The sequence below is a fragment of the Apostichopus japonicus genome, chromosome 12 (genome assembly GCF_037975245.1).
Source record: "Apostichopus japonicus isolate 1M-3 chromosome 12, ASM3797524v1, whole genome shotgun sequence".
NCBI classification, from domain to species: domain Eukaryota; kingdom Metazoa; phylum Echinodermata; class Holothuroidea; order Aspidochirotida; family Stichopodidae; genus Apostichopus; species Apostichopus japonicus.
In genome coordinates, this window is record NC_092572.1 from 18,249,552 (window position 1) to 18,272,338 (window position 22,787).

General features: G+C 35.1%; 3 protein-coding genes, 1 long non-coding RNA gene and 1 pseudogene across 15 annotated transcripts in view; 2 read left to right on the plus strand and 3 right to left on the minus strand.

Moving 5' to 3' along the window:
* Positions 1 to 20,733, plus strand: part of LOC139976842 (uncharacterized) — a 32,728-nt gene extending 11,995 nt beyond the window's left edge. Inside the window, exons 2-5 of one of the 2 annotated variants that reach the window (XR_011796293.1) lie at positions 18,515 to 19,489; positions 20,048 to 20,155; positions 20,432 to 20,534; positions 20,664 to 20,733. This is a non-coding gene — a long non-coding RNA (uncharacterized lncRNA). The remainder of the gene's footprint in view (positions 1 to 18,514; positions 19,490 to 20,047; positions 20,156 to 20,431; positions 20,535 to 20,663) is intronic. The other variant, XR_011796294.1, reaches the window with a different exon arrangement.
* LOC139976836 (fibroblast growth factor receptor 2-like) overlaps positions 1 to 22,787 on the plus strand; it is a 139,882-nt gene that overhangs the window by 54,572 nt on the left and 62,523 nt on the right. The gene's annotated exons all lie outside the window — the stretch shown is intronic.
* Positions 1 to 22,787, minus strand: part of LOC139976834 (uncharacterized) — a 120,452-nt gene that overhangs the window by 43,404 nt on the left and 54,261 nt on the right. For 2 of the 6 annotated variants that reach the window (XM_071985650.1, XM_071985651.1), the window contains exons 4-5: positions 13,597 to 13,908; positions 12,916 to 13,080 (exon numbers count right to left, since the gene is read on the minus strand). The exons of 1 other annotated variant lie outside the window; for it this stretch is intronic. In XM_071985650.1, coding sequence (XP_071841751.1) covers positions 12,916 to 13,080; positions 13,597 to 13,908 — 477 coding nt within the window. Of the gene's footprint in view, positions 1 to 395; positions 2,503 to 3,113; positions 3,201 to 4,248; positions 4,314 to 4,598; positions 4,781 to 8,648; positions 10,286 to 10,594; positions 10,641 to 11,274; positions 11,325 to 12,915; positions 13,081 to 13,596; positions 13,909 to 14,744; positions 15,054 to 16,337; positions 16,428 to 17,172; positions 17,250 to 22,787 lie in introns of those variants that run through there. 3 more of the 6 variants (XM_071985649.1, XM_071985653.1, XM_071985648.1) reach the window with 3 other exon arrangements.
* The window catches only part of LOC139976839 (uncharacterized), a 60,603-nt gene that overhangs the window by 17,169 nt on the left and 20,647 nt on the right, over positions 1 to 22,787 (minus strand). The window lies entirely within an intron of this gene.
* Positions 19,743 to 19,815, minus strand: LOC139978090 (U2 spliceosomal RNA; annotated as a pseudogene).

Below are 22,787 nucleotides of genomic sequence, written 5' to 3' on the forward strand. Positions count from 1 at the left end.
TGTGATCACCATAGATTATCTAATCATCATGGATTATATAAAACAGCTTAAGTATTCCTTTATGGGTATTTGCACTAGATGCATTAATTAGTTTTACACCCACGTTGATCGAATGTTAGCGGTATTTGAAGGCCGTATGTATATAGTTGTTGTTGCTTGTGATGCAGTCAAAGGAGAACGTGAGTGTGGTAGTTAACAGCATTATACCCAGGTGCTCTTATAAATACATACATATATACATAGATAAATGGTTTGATAGCGTTGATGGATTTCAGGATTAATATATAATATATAAAAGATGAATGCATAGATAACGTTCATGGATACCAGGATTAAAATATAATATATAAATAGATGAATGGACAGATAACGTTGATGGATTTCAGAATTAAAATGAGAAAGTTTTATATAGTTTTTCTCTTCCTTATTCTCTTCTGGGTAGTTCTCGTCTTCAACGGTATGCTCCTGAGACAGGTTTCAATCAAGTGTTGAAACCAGTGACGTCTGGTCGTAAGAACTTTTCGTTAGGCACGTTCATTTTTAGCAGAGCTGTTAAAATTGATTCTAGACTGGCGACCAGTGTGGTTGACCTTGTGATTACATAAATGAGTAACTCCAACGGAGTACTGAATTACTCATTAACTTTAAACGGTCTTTATTTCATTAACTAAGTTCTGTAGTTATTTCTATCTTCAGGGAAACTCCTTTTGAAAACTTGGTTGAATAAAACATTTAATCAGCAATTCATATTCAGCCGGTTCCTTCACAGTTCAAATGTTGTTTTCGTTCTATAATGTGACCAAATTCATAAAGTAGACAATATATCGAGGATGAAAAGCTCCATAATTGTTACTCGTTTATTTTCTAATCACTGATTATTGCAGATATTCCTTGATTATGAACTGTCCTCGGACAGACCCAGGTAGTCGAATGAAGTTTCCTAATCTACATGACTCTTTGAAGCAGTTTATTGAAGGAAGTATAAAGGTATTTAGGGATATATCCTTTATGTAGAAAAGTGTGTAAAGGTGACAAACTTCTAAACTGCAATATTATAACTACATTTAAAAGTAAATACCATCCACATTTATATAATTTCATGTTTTCCTCGATTTATACTTAAGACATTATTTATCGGGGTCTTCAGTCTTGGCTATAACGTAATTTTCCCATTTGCAAGTGATAGACTGAAACCAAAATAAAACTGCATGTATTCCCAATACTCAGTAGCCTATGAAGTAAATGTAACTTATGTTTTAGTTATAAATTCAAACACCACCAGCTAACGTATGATTAGGTAGGATATTAATTTAAAGTATCCTTAGACACTTTAAGTTTTAATAATATTGATCACGGTTGTTCACAGGTCGCCAGCATAAGCATACATTCAATGGATATATCCCTGGGGTTTCTGGTTAACACGGATCTCTCTGGTTTTAATGAGTCTTTTCTGTTTTCGTCTCACTTTGGTCACCACCTCCCATCCATGACCGTCATCCAAATTTGTGTTCAAGTTAAGTCAGGCAAGAATTATTTCTCAATTGATAATCAACATATACCTTAGAATGTACAATTTGATGGCTATAATCCTTTACTATATTTTGATGGAGGACCTCAAGACTCGCCTCTGGCCTTCCGTACAGGTTCATTCCTAAAGCAATCTGGCCCCCAATTTTGACAACTTGCGCACGCCACTAGTTATGGTAATTACTTCACAAAGCATTATCGAACGAGTCTATACTTTATACAAGTCAACAGTCACATAACGTCATAAGTGTCTCAGTTAAGGTATGTAACGCATTTATATGAAAACACTTTCAAAGTCGATCAGACTCGAAATAGTCTTGCGATGCACTGAATCGTCCACAACAGTTTGGTTGCTGCAAATTGTGAAGTTTCTTGCACGATGTATGGCAATTCCTGTCACATCGGATCACGATATAATGCTCGTCGCTTCAGAGTGTGACATAAAACCAACGGTGTTCTTATTGGGAACTGATTGTTTTATTGTTCATTTCCTGTTGAAATGCCCGATATGGTTCACCAGTAACCCGTTATCGAGATGGGGGCTTTCCACATCACTCCATATATTTAGACAGGTCTTCTTGAAATCAATTTCTTTAGAACTGATTGAACGAGGGCGTTGTGGTCATGTGGTTAAGGCGGTCGACATGTGATCTAAGGATTACAGGTTCGAGCCCTGGCCAGATCATTGCGTTGGGCAAGGCACTTTATCTCCATTGCCTCTCTTCACCCAGGTGTGTATAAATGGGGATTTGCGAAGTAACTTGTAAATATAGTTGTGTGCGCTGGTTTGTGGCAGCACCCTGTGCATGGGAAGTCCCCCGGGGGACGGTTGTGGTGCACTGTGGTGCCCCGGGAGAGATTGATTGAATTGTGCACACTTTGGTGTGTAGGTGTGACAAGTTACCGATGACAATGGTTAGGTTGTAGAGACGTGTGAGGGGGCCTTGGCATGTAAACCTAAATATATAATTTTTTCTGAAAGATAAAAGAAATAAATCAATATATACCAATATGCTTTCTCGTGAGTCAATAAGTGTATCAACTAGTTCCTTAATTTCAGCTTACAAGAGGTGACACTGTATTCTATATTTTATTAAAAATGACATTTTCGCTGAAGGAGTTCGTTCATCTACATACCATCATATCAGGAAAGTACTGATAAATTTCTATTAATTTCCAAATTTAGAATCAAAATATTGTATGGTCATATGACATCATCAAATGTTGCAGTCACAATCAATATCACATGAATTAATATTTTAAATTAATACAGCGAGAGCTGACGGTATCTCGTGTAGGATTATCCTATTGCAATAACTCTATAAGTAACCCAATTTGTTCAAATTATGTTTCATATGCCTCAAACATGCGACCAGGATAAGGAAAGATAATCACCGGTCAGTTATATTTGCGGGCCAATTGAAAAAGTTATGTAATGCGCAAGTAGACGTAAACTCTAAATTCTAAAAACTCTTTTTGAGCATGTGAGGTTTACCTTCATGACATCATTTCCTCATTCTAGTCTGATTTGTGTGCGGTATTGAGTACTATATAGACAGGTTACCCACACATTTACATTATTTTACCTTTAATGGTAGGTTTCTTCCAAGTCCCGCTTCCGAGGTCCAAAATTTTGTCCTTTCCTCTGCCGCTTCCGTTAGAGTTATATGCAACTGAAACACAACATCGATCAACAACAAGTTCGCATTTGATATCACTTATCAGCCTAGCTTTTCTACCTTTCAAAGTCGGTAAATGTAGCATCTATAGTCATAATAGTAGGCCTAACTCTTGTAACTACATTTAGATAATTAATAAAGATTGGTGGAAATACATCATATGTTACCTGTACATTGTTTCATATTATATATATTTGTTTTACATACGAAATTGCACGTATATTTCCATCTTATATGTCAATAACACGTCACGCTGTTATGTGTTTACAGTATGAACTGTTCTAGCAGCCTAATTGGTTTTACGGGTGTGTCTTTACCACCGGTGGACTTTCACGCTCAACGCGCGTCCATGTACGTACATCGGTAATGTGCATATTGGCCACAGTATATATACAAAGGCAAATATTCACATTACATACATTCTCCAAGTATGACATCGGATATGGTGGCCTTAACTAAATTCTTCATCGAGAAAATCACCCAGATCCCTATGATCTTTTAGTAGGTTTAATCTTCAAATAGATTTTAATTTTAATGATAATAATAAGACAGCAACATTAAAACGAAAGTCCTTTATAACAAATCTTATAAGTATAATAGTGCCCGATGGACAGCAATTAAGACTAGTCTGTGGTATTTTCCTGAAATGAGACTTCTTACTCAGTTGGTGAGAAAACGAGTGGCGTCAATTATCTTGAAAAATATGGATATGCCCAAGTTGTAATATACAAGCCTGAAACAAGATGTGCAATCTTTATCAAGCTGCTGCGTGGAAAATGATTCAGCAAGTTTTCCTTTCGTTTAAATTAATTTTTCGAACAAACACATCCCATGTTATTTACAAATATAATTAGAAATTTGATATGAAATATGTAACTCGCAATTGAACTTGTTGATGTGTAAATCAGTTCAATTCCCTTTCAATTTACTCGTCCATTTGAAAGGGGAATGTATTCCTTACTCATGACTTGTTGACACACAATATTGAACACTACTTACCGTTACAAACACAGTATTAAACTTTCTTAACTCTAAAACTTACTTGTGATATTGCATTTGGTTATGTTTTCGGTCTCAATCTTTTGCGGAACATTGCCTTTCAAAAATCTAAAAGAATGAATGATAAATGGCACAAAGAAAATTCGGTTGGTTGAAAGTTAGGAATGCTAGCTTTTTTAATTCCTTGGAAAATTACAAAATAATATTTAAGTTAGTCATAATTCCTTGGCAAATTACTAAATAATATTTAAGTTAGTCATACTATGTAGCCACTAAGTAAGGCACAATTTACTTCAAACCTGTTCATGTTGTATGCTGTTAGTTGTTGTCAATAAATTATTTTGTCACAACCAAACCTGAAGGTAGCATAATGATAAATATAATTTATCTTACCTGATCCGATTTTTGACATTTGTGCTCATCGCCCACAAAATAACATTCACGACCGTATGACTACTATCTTTATTGACGCAGGAGATATTGTGCAATTCAACGGTGTCGACCACAGGTAAAGTCAGTGACAGCAGGAATTTCAATGGGCACTCTGCACCAATAGATATTGAGTCAAAGTGTAGCTTCAAAAAAAAATTATACAAATTTTAATAAAGCTCCGAACAACTCATAATGGAAAAATCACAGGATAGTAGTTAAATATAGTTAAGCTGACGTATTCCTCTCACGACATGGCATAACTATTTGTAATTGGTTTGTAAGACAATGTGGGTCTTATTGTGTGAGTAATTCACAACTTCATCATAAAAACACTGATCGATAACCGGTATCTATATGGGTGAATCAACGCATAGCTGCAAGAAATGGAATTGCACGTCAGTTAAACTATTCTCTGCATGCAGGGTTTCCAATTACAGAGATGGTCAATACCAAAAATATAAAGTCAATCATTCAATCCCATAATTCTAACATTACCAAGCAGACCAGCAATTCGACTTATACTAGGTCCTGTTACTGTAGATCTTCAGAAAGCTGCCCCAACGCGGGAAAATGTTTACCCAGCGCAATAGTATATATATATAAGGCCCACGTCACATCGAACACAGAATATAAGTCGTACATCGGCATTTCAGGAGGACCCTTTAAGCAGCTATTCAGCAACCACGCAAAATCTCTCAGGCACGATAAGTACCAAAACGTAACAGAACTGTCTAAGTACGTATGGAACATAAAAAGATGGAGAATTACCCACAGTATAAGCTGGGAGATTGTGAAAGAATCGAACACGCACAAACGTGAATAGGTCCAGTGCAACCTCTGCGTAGAAAAAAAAATCCATGCTCTTACGTACCAAGGACAGTATAAACCAAAAAAACAGAGCTCACCTCAAAGTGTCTCGAAATGTCAACAAACCGCCCGACCATGCTAGGAAGAAATTACATGTTAAGGTCACATACATGAATGTTTACGTCCAGTTGTCAGATGATCGCCGCACACTGCAGGCGTGAAACTCCTCATCCAACCTCTTGTTTCGGCCCTACCGTCCTATGTGCAGGAAACTACGGATTTCATCAATGGGTACCAAAATGGCACCGTCTTTTGCCAACATCTTATGGGAAACCTCTACCGCGACGACGGCCTAGCTGTGCTACGAAGTCTTTCCGGCAGACAAGCAGACCGTTTAAGGAAGCAGCTTACCGAAATCTTCGAAAATTTCGGCCTACGAATAACAGTGGAAACAAACCTCAAAGCGGTAAATTACCTGGATGTCAATCTAAACCTCAACACCGGAAAGTACAAACCATACAGAAAGCCTAACAACGAACCAACATACATCAATGCACAATCCAACCACCCGCTCTCAATCACCAAACAGATACCCACTTCCATCAGCAAGCGAATCTCCTCACTATCATCAGACAAAGATACGTTCGACCAAGCCGCCCACTTTACAGCGAGACCCTGAAAAGAAGCGGCTATGCAGAACTCATCAATTTTACACCGACCGAAAAAACACGCACTAAACCCCCAAACCGTGGAAGAAAAATCATTTGGTTCAACCCCCCTTCAGCAAAGCAGTGAAAACAAACATAGGAGCAACTTTTCTAAGACTTATACAGAAGCATTTTCCCCCCACACACAAACTCCGGAAAATCTTCAATAGAAATACGCTTAAGATAAGCTACAGCTGCACCAAGAACATCAAATCAATCATCAAATCACACAACAGCAAGATTATCAACAACGAAAAACCAGACGAAAGTGAAAGAAAATGCAACTGCAGGGACAAGCAGGCCTGCCCCCTTGGAGGTAAATGTCTGACCGAGGCAGTAATATACAGAGCGGACGTAACATCGGGGGGCGAACAACGACATACGTTGGATTATCAGGGGGCCGTTCAAACTAAGGTACAACAATCACAAAAAAATCACTCAACCACGAAAGACACGCGAAGGAAACAGAACTATCAAAATACGTTTGGGAGCTCAAAAAGCAAAGAAAAGATTTTAGCATCGCATGGAAAATAATCCGAGAATCTAATACACAAATGCGTACATCGGATCAATGTAATCTCTGCATTGAGCAGAAGGTGGAAATACTTCGGCTGAGAAACCAAAATCTGCTGAACAAAAGAACTGAGCTTTTGTCAAAGTGTCAACACAGAAAAAAAGCGGAAAAAAATACAGCACCACGCTACAGCCAGACAACCTGATCATTAGGTATCTGACGATTGCGAAGAAGCATGAAACTCAAGTAATAGCGCAAACTTTATACGAGTGTAGGCCTACATTATTTATATCTATCCAGCTCTATACCCAGGTATATTGAGCACTCTTCACCTGGAATTAATGTCATCTATCATATATATATATATATATATATATATATAGGAATAACGGAAAAACTGTTAAACAACTATGCTGCATTTAGAGAAAGGCTGGATCTCGAGTGAGATACAATAATTGAATTAGGTAAGTGATTGGAAGTAAAACAGCCAATGTTTGCTTTTTGCAGAGCTTTCGAGCAAAACTAGCTCTTCTTCAGTGCATGATCACCGAAAGTGACAAGGAGTAGCAGGAATTGAAACTGTTTTATAGAGAAGATGTCGGCATGGTTGTAAAGGCAAAGCGACTTCAGTAGCCAATGGTACCCTTTTGGAACTGGTTTGACGAGTTTTGTACGTCAATGTTTCGGTACGAGGTTTGCTTTTAGCCTTTTTAATGGCACTTTCAATAGTACCCCGAAAATACTGTCTGTTTAGGAGGTGTTGTGACAGTTCTTTAGTGCGTGAATCAAAATCGACTTCAGAGGAGCAAATGCGTCGAATGCGCAACGCTTGACTGTACGGAATATTTCTGGTACAGTGACGTGGATGGCAACTGCTTGGTAAGAGGTAGTTGTGCTTGTTCGTGGGTTTATTGAACAAGTCTGTTTTGAGTGAACCATTTTGTAGGGTCACGGCGGTGTCCAGGAAGTGAACGCCATGTCCAGAAAAATCAGCAGTGAATTTGATAGTGTGATGAAACTAGTTTATGTCATCAATGAAGAGTTTTAGATTTGCCCCACCGTGGGTCCATATCATAAATATATCGTCAATGTAACGTAACCACGTGTGTGGTTTCAAGTTTTGTCGAGATAAAAATTCTTTCTCGAGGTTTCCCATAAAGATGTTGGCAAAAGACGGTGCCATTTTGGTACCCATTGCGGTACATGAATTTGGAGGTAGTGTTTGTTGCCAAATACCAGATTATTGTTGGTCAGGATAAGTTGCATTAATTCGGCCAATTCTTTCTTCGTGGGGGTTTTGCCACGTTTCGGTTTGACTGCTTTTGTGCAGGCCGAAATGCCCTCTTCGTTAGGGATATTTGTGTATAACGAAGACACATCCAAGGTAAATAACAGAGTAAGGGGGAAGATTTTTTATTTCCCCAATTTTCCGGATGAAATCCGTAGTGTCCTGCACATAGGACGTTAGGGCCGAAAGAAGAGGTTGGATGAGAAGATCTACGAAGTTGGACCTTTTTCAGTCGCTGTACCATTACCTGATATTATGGGCCTCCCGGGATTGCCTTCTTTGTGGGGTTTTTTTTTGGCAGAAAATAAAAGCGACCAGGTTTTGGGTCGTTTTCAAGAAGGTTTTGGCCTAACTTGCGGTCAATGGAACCTTTAGAGACTATCTTTTGGATGAATCTTGTCAAGTTTTGTGTGATTTCTTGAGTAGGATCAGAATCCAGGAGTTTGTAGTGTTGAGGGTTGCCGAGTAGTGTGTTGGCTTCCTCTCTGTAGAATTGTTTTCCCATAGCGACATCGAAAGATAAACAAACATTACAAAAAAAAACATGTTAACATTGCTGAGTGTAAATTACCCTCCACTGACGACAGTCCCTTGATTTTAAGTTATTTTGACCAGCTTTGTTTCAATTTAGCCTTTTGGTGACTTGTTAGGAATGACTTCTTAATACATTATGTGGATAAAAACATTTAACTTACATTGGAACGTAAGCACTTTCCCATAAATAGTTTAAAAGCATTCTGATGATATCGCTCATCTAAACGCAAAACTTCCATTTTCGAATGTGACGGATAATTCTGCAAAAGAGTCGACGGTTTAACAGATTCTGCATTAAAGTCTATATCAAGAATATCCTCAACGTTTTCCGATTCGAACATGCAATCTGTTAATGTATTCCAGCATCCATTTATCAATAAGAACTTCAATGCTTCTACTCTCTTTGTAGTTGTACAAATGCCACAAAAAAAACGTAAACTTCGGGAACTTCTTATATTTTCTTCAATCTTGTTGGCTTTTAAAGTTTGTAAGATCCTCTTTAAAACGTCTAAATCCTCCAAATCAATGTACTCCGCAATGAAAAGCTCTTGGATATAATCATGGGAGAACACAATATTGTCAGATTTTGACACGCCAACACTATGTAACGCTTTGAATGGTTTTATATATCCAACTGATTGAGCCATTTCTAATTCATGAGCTTGAAGACGTGCTTCCTTCAAATCAGAGTTTTTAATCGATTCACCTTTATCTAAATCATAATTTAAAGATGCTTTCGCGAGTTTCATGCGTACCAGTCGTAGCTCTGTTAACTTAGCTTTGTTACCCGGCTTCTCCATGAACCTTCTGTCGAGGCAAGTTATGACTGAACTAACTAATGAAGACATCTTGTTGATGTTCAGCTCATAGATTGCCCCATTGATTTGGAGTAGCTTTGACATTATGATATGAATAAACATAACAATAAACATCGGTGTGTCTTTAAAGATTTGCACTAAGTCACTTTGGTCTAAGGTAGAAATTGTTTTATGTATTATCTCTGCATCATTTTCTTTATTTGTTTCTTTATTTTTTGGAAGGGAGTTAGATGAATCATTTGAACCATCTTGATGAATTATTATTTTCTTATATGGCTTTAGTCGTTTGTAATATTCCAATGTTTTACGGACGTATGTTTCTATTCCGTCTACATTGAATCCTAAAATCTCCACTTCAACGTATGGCTTTCCGTAAATGCACTTTGACTGATCTATCTTACGTGATGTAACCCACAACCTCAAATGTGGGTATTGATTCAACATTGACTCGTTCAGTAAGCGTTTTATAGAAATATCACCAGGTGAGACACCAGGTGAGGTATTTTCGTGTTGGCTTATTTCGTCTAATCCATCCAGCAGTAGATGACATTTTCTTTTCAGTATAATGTCACAAACTTGTTCACGAGAGATATTCGTATCTCCTGGCAAAGTTTTATGCAACTGTTCTCCAATGCCGGTATTAATGTCGATTCCTGTCAGTGGCAGGATAAAAAGGATTTCTTTTTTCTGTTCCTTTAGTTCCTTCTTTGTCCACTGACATGCTAGATACTGACGAAGTGTTGTCTTCCCATGACCAATGTCGGCAATAAACAACGCCCTTTTTATTTGTTGAGAGACCGTTGGGTCGAGCAATGATGTGCTGGTCTTGGTTACTGTGGGGCTTTTCGGAAAAGAAACATTACAATTAGTTTCAGTGTAGAGTTCATCGATGAGAACCTTCTCTCCCCATGGCAGTGGTTTGATGTAGCTCATCGACTGATATCGATCTTGAAGATGTTTTATCAACTTTTCCATTTCTCCTTGAAACAAGAAGAGTCACAAAAGAACATTCGATAGGTTTAGTCTTAATTTTCATCAACATTCTGGCGAAAAGAAAAACTTTTAAAAATTTGTTAAACATTGGTTACAACAAATTGATAATTTTGATTAGAAATGTTATCGTTTTTTAAAACAGGATTTGAATTAGTCATGTAACATCATTTACAAACTTATACGCGATTTTCGTAGCATTTCCTTAAAGGGGCGATCCCCTCTTGTTGATTGTCTTGTCTTTACATGTTAGAAGAAAAAATCAATTATCAAGACTGAATCATGGACTAAATAATTACCTTCTGGTAAAGGCGATGAATGTGTAAGAAGAGGTTCTGTTGCATTCTGTGGACGATAAAAAACATGATACTTAAAAGTTAGAAATAATAGGTTGAATGTTTTTGATTACAAATTGACCTGTTGCATGAAAAATAGCTATTCGTGTACTCAAATATTTAGCAATACAAAGTCCCATTCAACAAAACGCTATTACCAATGTCGGGAAATACAGCCATCCCGTTGATACTACCAAAGATCTAAGAACCACCTCATTTTTACAATCTGGCAATATTTGGATTGTTCATATCTATCGATATTTGTTTAAGTGGTTTTGGGTATATATTAATTTCAACATTGTAAAAAAGCTATATTCTTATAGCACAAGGAATGGTTGTTGAAAATTTCTAATATCATCATATAAATATACTTTATTGATATTGTACACTATATTGATATTGCACACTATATTGTTATTGCAAGCTATATTCTTATTACACACTATATTGATATTACACACTATATTGAAATTGCACAATATATATATATGTAACACACTATATTGATATTGGACAATTATTGATATTGCACTCTATATTGATATTACACACTATATTGATATTATACACTATATTGTTATTACACACTATATTGATAGTAAACACTATATTGATATTAAACACTATATTGATATTGTACATACCAATTCAATATTACTATCCTGATGTTCCTTTTTGGAGTTGTCATTCCTTCCTTAAAAAGAAAAATGTTTCCAATTTACGTTTTAAAATTTTGTAATTTGAAATTCCAATTCAGAATGTATTAATATCGTGAGCCCCGTAATGACTATGTGCAAAAGAATACATCAGTAATGATATTTCAATTCACTTACAGAACGTTCAACTAGATTTTTAGTAAGCGTGGTACAGTTATATATGACATATTTAACTCAAACTTAAGAACAATGAAATTTATACTATGCAACATATATACAACTGTTAAAATTACAGCGTTGAATGTAAGAAGATGGTTTCATTGTCTGACTGCTGAAATATTGATCTGCTTTCAAGTCCCGAAAACCGATGGAAATAAAAATAACATATAGTTACTAGTTACGGTGATATCTCTGTTCCAAGTTCATCATTGATCATGAACGAGAATTGATTAAACCACCTATAATCATCCCCATAGACGTAAACACACACGGAAGATAGGCAGAATGTGGGAACCACATCTAGATGATTCTAATAACGGGGACTTAAGCAGTGCAAAGCAATTACTGAGGTACAATAACAGCGTTAACAGTCGAAATTGAGCCAGGTTTGGTGGGTTCTGCAGGGGCTGGGAATGTGGCGTAGCAATGTAAATACGCCCAAAACGTAAGACCACATTTGCCCAAGCTCAACCATGGTGACAATTGTTTCATATTTTGTGCCACTAGATGCCTGGATATGACACTTTCTGGCATTTGCTGTTGAGGTCAGGATTTCTTTTGATATCCCAGTTTGAAGGGTATCCGGAGAGAATTTTATCAATTGCTTAAGAGGGTCGACTTCCATAGATACTTTCTTTTCTGTACATGTCACGCCGCTGTCTGGAGTTATTCTGCAGAATTTAGTTCAGTACCGAAGTCTTTTTTTTTTCATTTGGGAGGTTGCTATCGGATTTGGCCAGTATTTACAGCAAATGTGGCAGAGTGAAGCATGCAACCTGGCAGCCTGGGAAGACCGTCTCTCAAGGGGTACACAGTAGATCGGTGCAGTGAGTGGCGAGCAACGTTTTAAATTTAAACAAAGTACAGTTTATGTTTATGATCACAGCTGTACACTCAAAGGCGACAAGTATATCCGTTTGTGTACACTTTTATTGGATGGTTGTTCAGATTATTTTGTTACAGCAGCACGATTATACATGTCGAGCGATGAAGGAAAAATGTTCGTAGCTATAAGTACGAATATATACTGCTGCATTCCGTGAAAGATAATTACATTACAATTTAAATATGCAAAACAGATATTTTAGAGAGGAACTTCATATTGATATTGAGTATTAATGTTAACATATTTACCTGTTGTATAAAATCAACCGTTAACAAAGCATTTATATCTACCACAAATAAATAAGGTTCTTGGTTTACGTGTAAGCACACCAATTTACAAATACACAGACGTTTTGTCATGATTCTTTTGTTTTTCTTGTTTTTGTCGTAACATGAATATAGACGCACTGCTGTGCATGTTTAGATAACGTACCCCTTAGGAATTCAAATTAGAAATAATTAACATATGTCTAAAATTATATAATTGGTTGTATATATATATATTAATATGGGACAATTCCTTACCTTTTTTACATACAGTAACACAGACGATAACGACCATACATATCACTACCGCTGTCACGACGGAGGCTACAACAATTACTAATCTAAAATCATCAAGAAAAGCAAATATTTCTTCATCCTTCGCTGTGGCGTCACTGAGTGTGTCGGTGGTTTGAATGCATGGTGCTAAAAGGAATTAATTATAAAAAAACAAGCATCATGTTTGCTATTTCTTGTTGTCGCTTTGTCAACATTTTATTTATTTATGTTAGCATTCGGACTTGAGTACTAAGTGAGTACTAAATTAACTCATTTTGCGTTCAACCTAACAAACCAGATGCAAAAGGAAGAAAAAGTTGTCCCTTGACATTCAGTCAGTTGATGTCACATAGAAAATGCATGTTTAATATATATATATATATATATATATATATATATATATATATATATATATATATATATATATATATATATATTTATATATATATATATATATCTATATACATATACATTTACACACACATATATATATATATATATATATATATATATCAGTTGACCATATGAGTATACCTTATTCATTTTTTGAAGTGAATAAAGCACAATATTAGAAGGCCATTTGTGTTCAGTCATATAAAATTGGGCAAGGAAGCACTAAGCCTTTTTGGTTAATATACAAAAAAGTTGTATACAAACGTTTACCTGAATTAAGATCCATAGAGCTGTCCTTGATCCCAAATATGTTACTTCCAACGACAGTGCATCTCACCGATAGTTTTGAACCACAAGTATCCATCGAGACCTCCTTGTAAGCAATAGTATCAAACGTATCAGTATCTGTATTATGCCTGACGGTAACATTGTAGAGGTCTTTGTTTTCAGTGATTAAGCTGACGTTTACTTGAGGTCGAGCACCAAGGACACTGCAAGACACATTGTGGTTGGTCTTAGCGTCAGAGCTACAGTAGCAGGAATCACAGAGGGAAACCACCAGACATTCTTGTCGAGGTTTATCTGCGACGAAAAATAACAAATAGTTACTTAAAGCCTCATTATGCATCAATTATATAATACAAATCGCAGTTATTTGTACGACGCTTTAGTGACCACAATTGTTGGAGAAACCCGAAAGGGATTATGGAATACAACTTACACGTTGAGTGGCTTCCAATTGAACATTTTAACTCAAATTTGGATTCTACAATGATCAACACAAACTAACTGTTCCTTAACTTTGGAATATTGTTTGTTAACATCGTGTAGCAAAATAATCATACCATCATAACAATGAACGTTTTCGCAAAATGTTTGATAAGCAACATATTACCTACAAATATGAAAAGAAATGTTACTATATCTGCCTATGGAGCGTCCGACTATTTCTGTTGGACTGTTGTGTACCCAAATACTGGATTTTTTGTGTGATTTTTCCCTGCAATGACTCTGCAATTTTGGCACAAAAAAAAGCATTTTGGTAATTTAGTGCTTCATTTATTATCAAGAGAACCAAAGATTGCTTCAACTGTCGAGAAACCATAATGAGTGTTTCGTTCTATACAAATCATTGAAACTGTAACAGAATTTGAAAACGTACAGCACTATTTCTTCTCGAAGTAAACTTTTATTATATATGCAAGCTCCCTTGCATGCAGAGGTTCTACTTTCTTCAATAAACTGCCGTTAAAGTAACTGGATATGGAATAAAATGTAGTGTTAAATGAGTTATTATTCAAGGTACGCGTGACAATCCACTTTTGAATATTTTAATATTTGTCATTGTACGTGTTTTTTTTTCATAAGACAAGGTGCGATTTATAAACCATTACTTTCATTCAGGTAAAAACACTTACTTGAAATTTCTAAGCGAACAATAGCTTCTTCGAATGTTGCATCTTTGTTAACAATGACGACCTTGTATAAACCACAGCGCTCTTCCACTACGTCTTTGATCAACAAAGCTCCTGTCTCAGAAATGTCATAGTTTCCTTCTCCGGCTTCTAGGATTACTTTCCGCTTGTTTTCAATTTTTACAAGGGGACTGTCAAACGACGTTTTCTCACTGTACCAGTATACATTACTGACAAATCTTAGCTGACAATCAATAACGACATCTTGGCCAATTGTGGCATACTCCTTCTCATTGCAATGTAGGCCATGAACTGATAAAAAAAACCGCATATTTTGCAAATAGCTGTTATAGCATGATAGCTTCTTATGATATAATTGGTTTAAGAAGACATGTCAACGCCTAAAGCCAAGTGTCATCATACAATAGCAGCCTTCTTCGATACAGAAAAAAAGCCTTCGAGAGAATGTGGCAATAGGAGTTACTACTCAAAACCACAAAATATCACTTCCCGGCCAAATTAACCAAATGGATTGCCAGATTCGCATCGAATCATCAAATTGGTTTATCACTCTACTCACTACTACAACTCATCACCGGTACACCCCAAGGAAGCATCACCAACCCCATCATATGCATCCTGTACGTCGGAGACACCCCTCAGCCAGACAACTTCTGCATCAAAAGTTAACAATATGCTGATGGAATGGGCCAGCCACAACCAGACCACCGAATGCACAACTGGTGCAATAACTGGAGAATGGAACTCAACCCAACCAAGTCACAGATTCTCTACATCGCCAAACACAACGGATTAAGGAAGCAACCACATATTGAAATTGGTGGAAGTCAAAGTCATTTGAGCTCAAGATAGATTAAAGCTAGAAAACCTTGTAAACACTTCACCTCAAATATTAAACCTTGGATGAACTCATGAATGGTATGTTCATCAAATATCTGAGGTCAAATATTGTTTCCGTTCAACAAAGCTTAATAACCCTGCACACTAGGTAATTCAGATACTGAAACTAATTATGTGGTAAGTACAAGAACCCTATTACAATTGAAGTTCAAAGTTCATTTGCTGTCAACATAGGTCTGAAAAATGTGTAAACACGACACCAAGTAAAGCTTGAATAATGTTGAGACCTCATATGTAAGTCCATACTATATGGGTACAACAACACTTTCACTTTTTGTGGTCAAAGTTTATGTTAAATTGACAAATCTCAGTCTAAACACCTGTTTTCCAGGATAACACGTAACTTGGATGCACCTTATACTTGTCTCATATGGATACACCCTCTTACGAACAAGAACCTTAGGTGGAGTTACATCGAAGTTTTCATGTCAAATTTAGCGAGAAAACACTATGAGGGGGGTGGGAGGGGTGGGGGAGTGGATGTCTTCTGTTATAAGCAATATATATTATACACACTCATGTACACAGTATTGTAAATCTTGTTTATTAATAAATGATTTTTGATTGGATTAATGCTTGATGCATTATAAAAACAACTTTTTCATTTGCTAACGAAATATACATATATTGAATTCTAATACATAACTAAGTTGAACAATGCTCATTTAATCTCACCTAAACCTAGTATCAGTGATACCTCTAGAGACAAAATAATCGTTGTTATTTCCATCCTTGCTTCTTTCATTGATGGCTATCAGTATGAGACTGAAATGAAAAAGATATAGCATCGCCCGTAATATATCGCTGCAAGATACACATGTTTGTCTTTATTTCATTTTTTTCAGTAATTAGTTATGAAGAATTTGATGGTAACAAAATAGTTTGATACAAACATTTCATGGAATGTTTTAATATTCACTACAAAAAAATATTTACATATATATATATATATATATATATATATATATATTTATATATATATATAGATATATATATATATTTATATATATATAGATATATATATATATATATATATATATATATATATATATATATACATATACATATATACTGGGTACATCCCAGGTAATATAAACACGATCGACCGCAAAAACATCAAGTTTTAATTCTTTCGTCCTTATTATTTCTATTTAATTCTTGTTTAATGTAGACTTCCAATAACCCTCAATTAAGTGTTATAACACCATTGATGTTGAAGGGAAACGGAACTCCAGTTTCCTTGTAGATTGGAGAGAATGACGTGAAAACAATGCAGATACATAAGCCTACAATAAGTCGTCGGCCATTTTGTATCGTTGACAGTAACATGATGACAATCGGTAACTGCAACTCGTACCTTAAGTTATAACATTTTAGGAAACAAGAATAACCAGACTTTTCGAAATTTGAGTCATATGAACCCAATCGATTATATCATTATATCAATTCTAATAAATATGACGTGAATTATGATGAAAACAAGAAAATATTATTCGAGACTGCTGCTTACCTAAAAAATACCAGCCGTGATAGTGTGACACGTATGCAAAAGTTATGCGATAGGTAATGCTAATACTTACATCGTCTATTACTACTAACGACACTAAATTTACCACCTTAGTTGGTTAAAAAGGTCGTTCGACTTAACTCTATTTGTTTTATTCTGAACAAATGATTACCTTTGAATATTAAATATAGATCTTATGGGATCGGTGTTCAGAGGTTTGTTTGTTGTTTTGCAATGATCAGATTAATCATTGGCCTACATCTCAAAATTACACGAGGTGTTAGGAAACGTGCCTTTTCTGTTTGTCCTCTTAAATAAGATTTTTTCTCCTTTTCACTCTGTTAAAAGAATAACTGGTACACGATACAAAGTAACGACCGATTAAATGTCAAACTTAACCATCCTAACTTTTAAAGAATGGACAAAAGTTTAGATTATTTTCATCTGCACATGTGGAAACGTTTTCGCATTTGCTATCTTGCACTAATCGGTGATCTTTAGATAAAGGGTGCAATGTTTGAAAATAAAACACAAAGTGCATCAAACGATATGGTATTGAATGGTAGCTGGAGTTGAACGTATTGTGCAATGTTTAATTCGGCAAACGGAGGAACAAATTTCCATATGTTTGGTTTCGTGACTTTTGGTAGCAAAAGACAAAATGCTTTAAAACATTTATACCGTTCCTATATATATTAATCTTCTGGACTCAAGTAACAAGATACAAGTGATCTGTCCACCTTTATGTCCATTTACGTATACTCATTCATGTTGAGAGATGACAGAGCCGCGATGTAGTTTCGGATTGCTGTACCACGTTATGACGTCATGTCATCATTCTGGTAGTCACATATACGTCTAAAGTATCCGAAAATGTTGAAACAGCCGAATATAAAAATTTAGAAAAAAAACATGTGCAAAATCGATACGAAAGTTTCACGAGATTATGAAAGAAATGAGAAACACGTTTATGAAAAATAAAATCTAGTCAGGTTAACTATAAACCGACCAACTAATTTGTAGATCACCTGATATTCTACATTATTGACAAGTATAATGCAGACTCGTTACTTTCCTTTTTGATTCAGTTAAAGGAAGCATGTCATTGATTCACTGTCATGTCATTTAGTCATTGGCAGGACAACTGAGGAAGACAAACATCGCTTCAGCAGCATTACAGCATGGAGTATGTGGCTACGCTTCTAATTCTCATCTTGTGTCACGTATATAAAGGTAAGTGTTTACTAGCTTTATATTAAGTAATTCTATGTATTTGAAATAAGTGAAATAAATTCAATTTATTGCCACCTATTCAACAATTTGTACATTTTTGTTTGCTTAATAGGTTACGTTTCAGCGACTAGTCCGGTATTATGTTTCAAAACCGGTAATGTTTCCGAGGAAATTATTTCATGCGATGCACAACCTGGAGATGATGTGTGTATTGTTTGTCATTTGAACATATCAAATAAGTTAGTCACATGGTCGAGAAATGGAAATTATATTTACGCTGGTGGGAACAAACTTCATGAAGAAGCAACGATACTTCAAAACACGTGCGATCCCGTGTTATCATCGATTCAGTTAAGGAATATTTCACTCCATCAATTCAACGATGTATATGAATGTCTCAGTGGCAATGAATTGGTAAAGGCATACATCCTGAAGATACCCAGTAAGATTCTATTTTGCTACTACTATAATTATTTATTCTGTTCCAATGGACTTTGCATATGTAATTTACACTCAATGATCAATGTTACTTTTCTCTTTAACCGAAAAAAAATCATCTGTAAACTGTTTACTAAACATGTCTTGTTTTAGCTTCTAAGCTTGTCAATGTGATTATGTAGTGATGAAACGCAGCCAACGTCTTGCAATTAAAATAAAATCCAGGTATACACTATGCTGTAGCGATGAATAATATTTTTCATAATTACATCGAGATTCTCATTTTCAAGTTATCATTAGTTTCAGTTTACTTCTTGTCTTCAAAGGTGACCTTATGTCATTTAGAATGTTTGTTTGTTTTTTTCATTTTTATACCAAGCTTATCCATCTTTGTCCATTGAGAATAATGTAAGCAATGAGTTGGACGAGGAAATAACATCACTGATGTGCAGAGCAGATAACGTTTTGGCGCCTGTAACCTTATCTTTTTTGGTAAATGAACAGAAGGAAAGTGACGAACTATTCAGTGAAACGAATGATCACAGTGTAACATCTACATTCAGCTTCAACCAGTATGTAAACGCCACAGTGAAATGTCAAGTAAACGGTTCTTATATCAAACCTGCAAGTTTGACTTACACAACCTCAGGTAAGAAGTTTCCTTATTTAAACACTTCTAATACAAAACTGAAGACGAAGCCAAAAAAATATTGTTGAATTACTTTAAACTTTACAACCAACTCACAAAATGCTCGTTAAACAACATTTTAACAAATTTTATATATACTTTTGAAGAAAAAGTCACCCAGGAAAGAACCTGGGCACGAAAACCAAACTACCAAACGACTGATCCGCTCTCAGCCCCAGTCCCCTTGCATCGGGACTGTGACTGTGTGATCATCGTCAGGTGTGTATCACCATTCCCTAAGGGAACAGATACTACACATGATCTTAGCCAAAAGGCCGAGAAGCGAACAAATTTTATATATATGCGTAGTAAAATATGAGAATTCTGAAGAAAACATGTAAAGTTGCGAAATTGCAGAACCACTTTGAATACTGTATTGAAACATTTAACACCACATTGAACTGATACGTGTTACGCTCTTTTCATTCAATTGAACCAATAAGTACTTATAGTAGTGAGTTTCCAATATGATCTAAATGTAGACATAGGTCTTATTCTTGGTTATGAATATATTTTAAGCTTGCAGTTTCAGCAGTTTCAGGAAACTTTCAGCTTATGACAGTCATAGCAGTTTTTGTCCCTATACCGAGTATGCTATAATAGCAGCTTTCTTCATCTACGAGTACTGTAAGTACATCATTTTATTTCAAACTTCATGTATGTATGTATGTTTATATATATATATATATATATATATATATATATATATATATATATATATATATATATATATATATATAAATAAGAAGTTTGTATAACACCGTTTACTATTCCATGATATGTGTAGCAGGAAGTAGTTAAGGTATGTCCCTTCTCTTACCTTGATTTCATTTTTACAATATCTTAGCTAGGATCGTCCATGAATTATTTATCTCTGATTTTATTGATCTCATTTTACCGAAGGTATAGCATAATGTTTGTGTGTTGGAACACAACAATAGATTGCCGACCAAAAATTCCCAACAATTCTTGAAAAGGTATCAACGCTCTTTGAAACGTTAAATTGGTAAGTCAATACCTGCATGTAAGCACTTCAAGTCATGGTTCTCCGAAATTGCAATACTTACTGAAACGTCAAGATATGCATACCAAACTGTTAACTAACTTTATATCTACTTTATTTCTCATTCTGTAGGAAGACCAAGTTCTAACATGCAGAGAATCAGACTGCTACACGTCTTTGAATACATCGTAAATTAGCCGAGGTGATTTATGTTTCACTTAGCTGAGGGATATTATTCAATGGTTTAGAAGTAGGAAGAAATGAAATAATTAAGTACTTTGAAAAGTAATGATTTGTTTATTTCGTAAACATTCAAGTGTTTAATTACCACTGTAAACATGATTGAAAATTCTACTACAGGTTTAATAAGGGCAACTCAATCCACAACGAATATAATTATAGACATTAATAGTCGTATTTAAATATTGCATGGGATGATAAGTTTGTTATTTATATAGTATCATCGCCTTCCCGGTATCCAAAGCCAGATTGATTAATGTAAATAATTTTACCAGCCGGAATCAACTGCTAACTGAGCTGTAGAGGAAAAAGAAATTATTTCATTTATAGTACACATATGATTTACCAAATCTTTACAGTCATTAAATATTAGGACAATCATGACGTATAAACAGCAACACAGATTGATGCTTTTTAGATAAACTTCGTATTACTGCATATTGTACAAAACGCATTTTTCATTTTCTATCTTACTATCCAAAAATAATGAGAGATGACTAGGTTTCTCCTGTGTTTAACTTAAGAAGTAATTGCACGAGAACAACATAGCCTAATTGCATTATGTGTGCTTTCCTTTCAATCATAACTTTCATAGCTTTTCTAAGAGATAACTTTCGGTTGCTTTGCTTCACATTGGAGCGAATTGACTTTCAAGAAAGAAATATTATTATTGTGTCGCTATCATTATAGTGAAAGAAATAGTATGTGTATTACATAGAAAAGAATATAATGTTTCTCAAGATTTAATTAACGAAATCACTAAAATATTTCTTACTGCCGCGACCTAAAAAGTCATTAATTAACAATGAACAAACTTTTCAGTTGACCTAATATTAAGCTTTGTAATTCATGCAACCTTATTTAAATAATAAAACATATACATTAACGTGGGAGTTAAAGTTAGATTTTAAATAACACTCTTAAGGGACTCATCTGGTTTAGGAAATCGATGAGTTTTAGTTCGTCTTTGGCAGTGACATTTATTATTAATCATTGTTTAGGCAAACATTTCTCTTCCATTTCCTTTCATTGACTATACAGAGTGATGTAATTATACGTGACTCGGGGTTTTGAAAACGATTATATTTATCACACTGTATCTTAAGCAAGAAACATTGGAACATGAACAAGAAATACATAAGACACTCGGCGGATAACTACTTAGTAATCAGGTGTTAGCCATGAAACAAAATAATACTTGACACTAAATTTGACAATGTCATCAAGATTACGACAATCCACGAACTGTTAGCATGGTGTTCCATATAAATATAGATATATACATCCTTTTTGACATATATTATATATTCGAAACAATGATGTGTAGATTTATTTAAGTAAATAAAACATTTTTTTTTCTTGATAAGGATTAATATCAGCCATCTTAAAAAAAATTGAAGTGGAACACAATGTTAAATAAATCATACAATTTGTAACATTTCGTTATTTGAGATAAAACGTCTCATTCTGTCATCTCCATACACCTATAACAGTAAATTTAATAACCATTATGTGAAAAACATCTCTATCATGCCTTAGCATTCTATCTTGAAAGAGAAACATGACACTCATGTCATTCATGTCATTCACATTTGACGTATTGCTAAGTATTCTTTTCTTTACACTTCTAAATACAGCCATAAGATATTTGCTAGTGCAGGTTAGCAGTTCCCGCTGGTGATGTGTACAAGGAAAGAACTTTGAAGGTATTTAACAATATAACAAAGTGTTGTAGATACACAGGTATGCCTGTATGTATGTTTGATCACTCTTTTATTACAATGTATATGAGTAGTTCAATGGTTGCACTTTGTCCCTAAGTATGCACTGTTTGATATTGAAGTATATTCATATTAGTTTCAGTTTATAGATTACATTGACCTGTAAAAATTGTTATCGCGATCTCAAGGTCTTGTCAGGTATAAAGGTCTTTGCTTAAAGTATCTCCCTGAATGAAATGAACTTAGATTTTTAACTGTGAATCACGTGTTTCTTCGAAATTGGTTATGTCTCAAA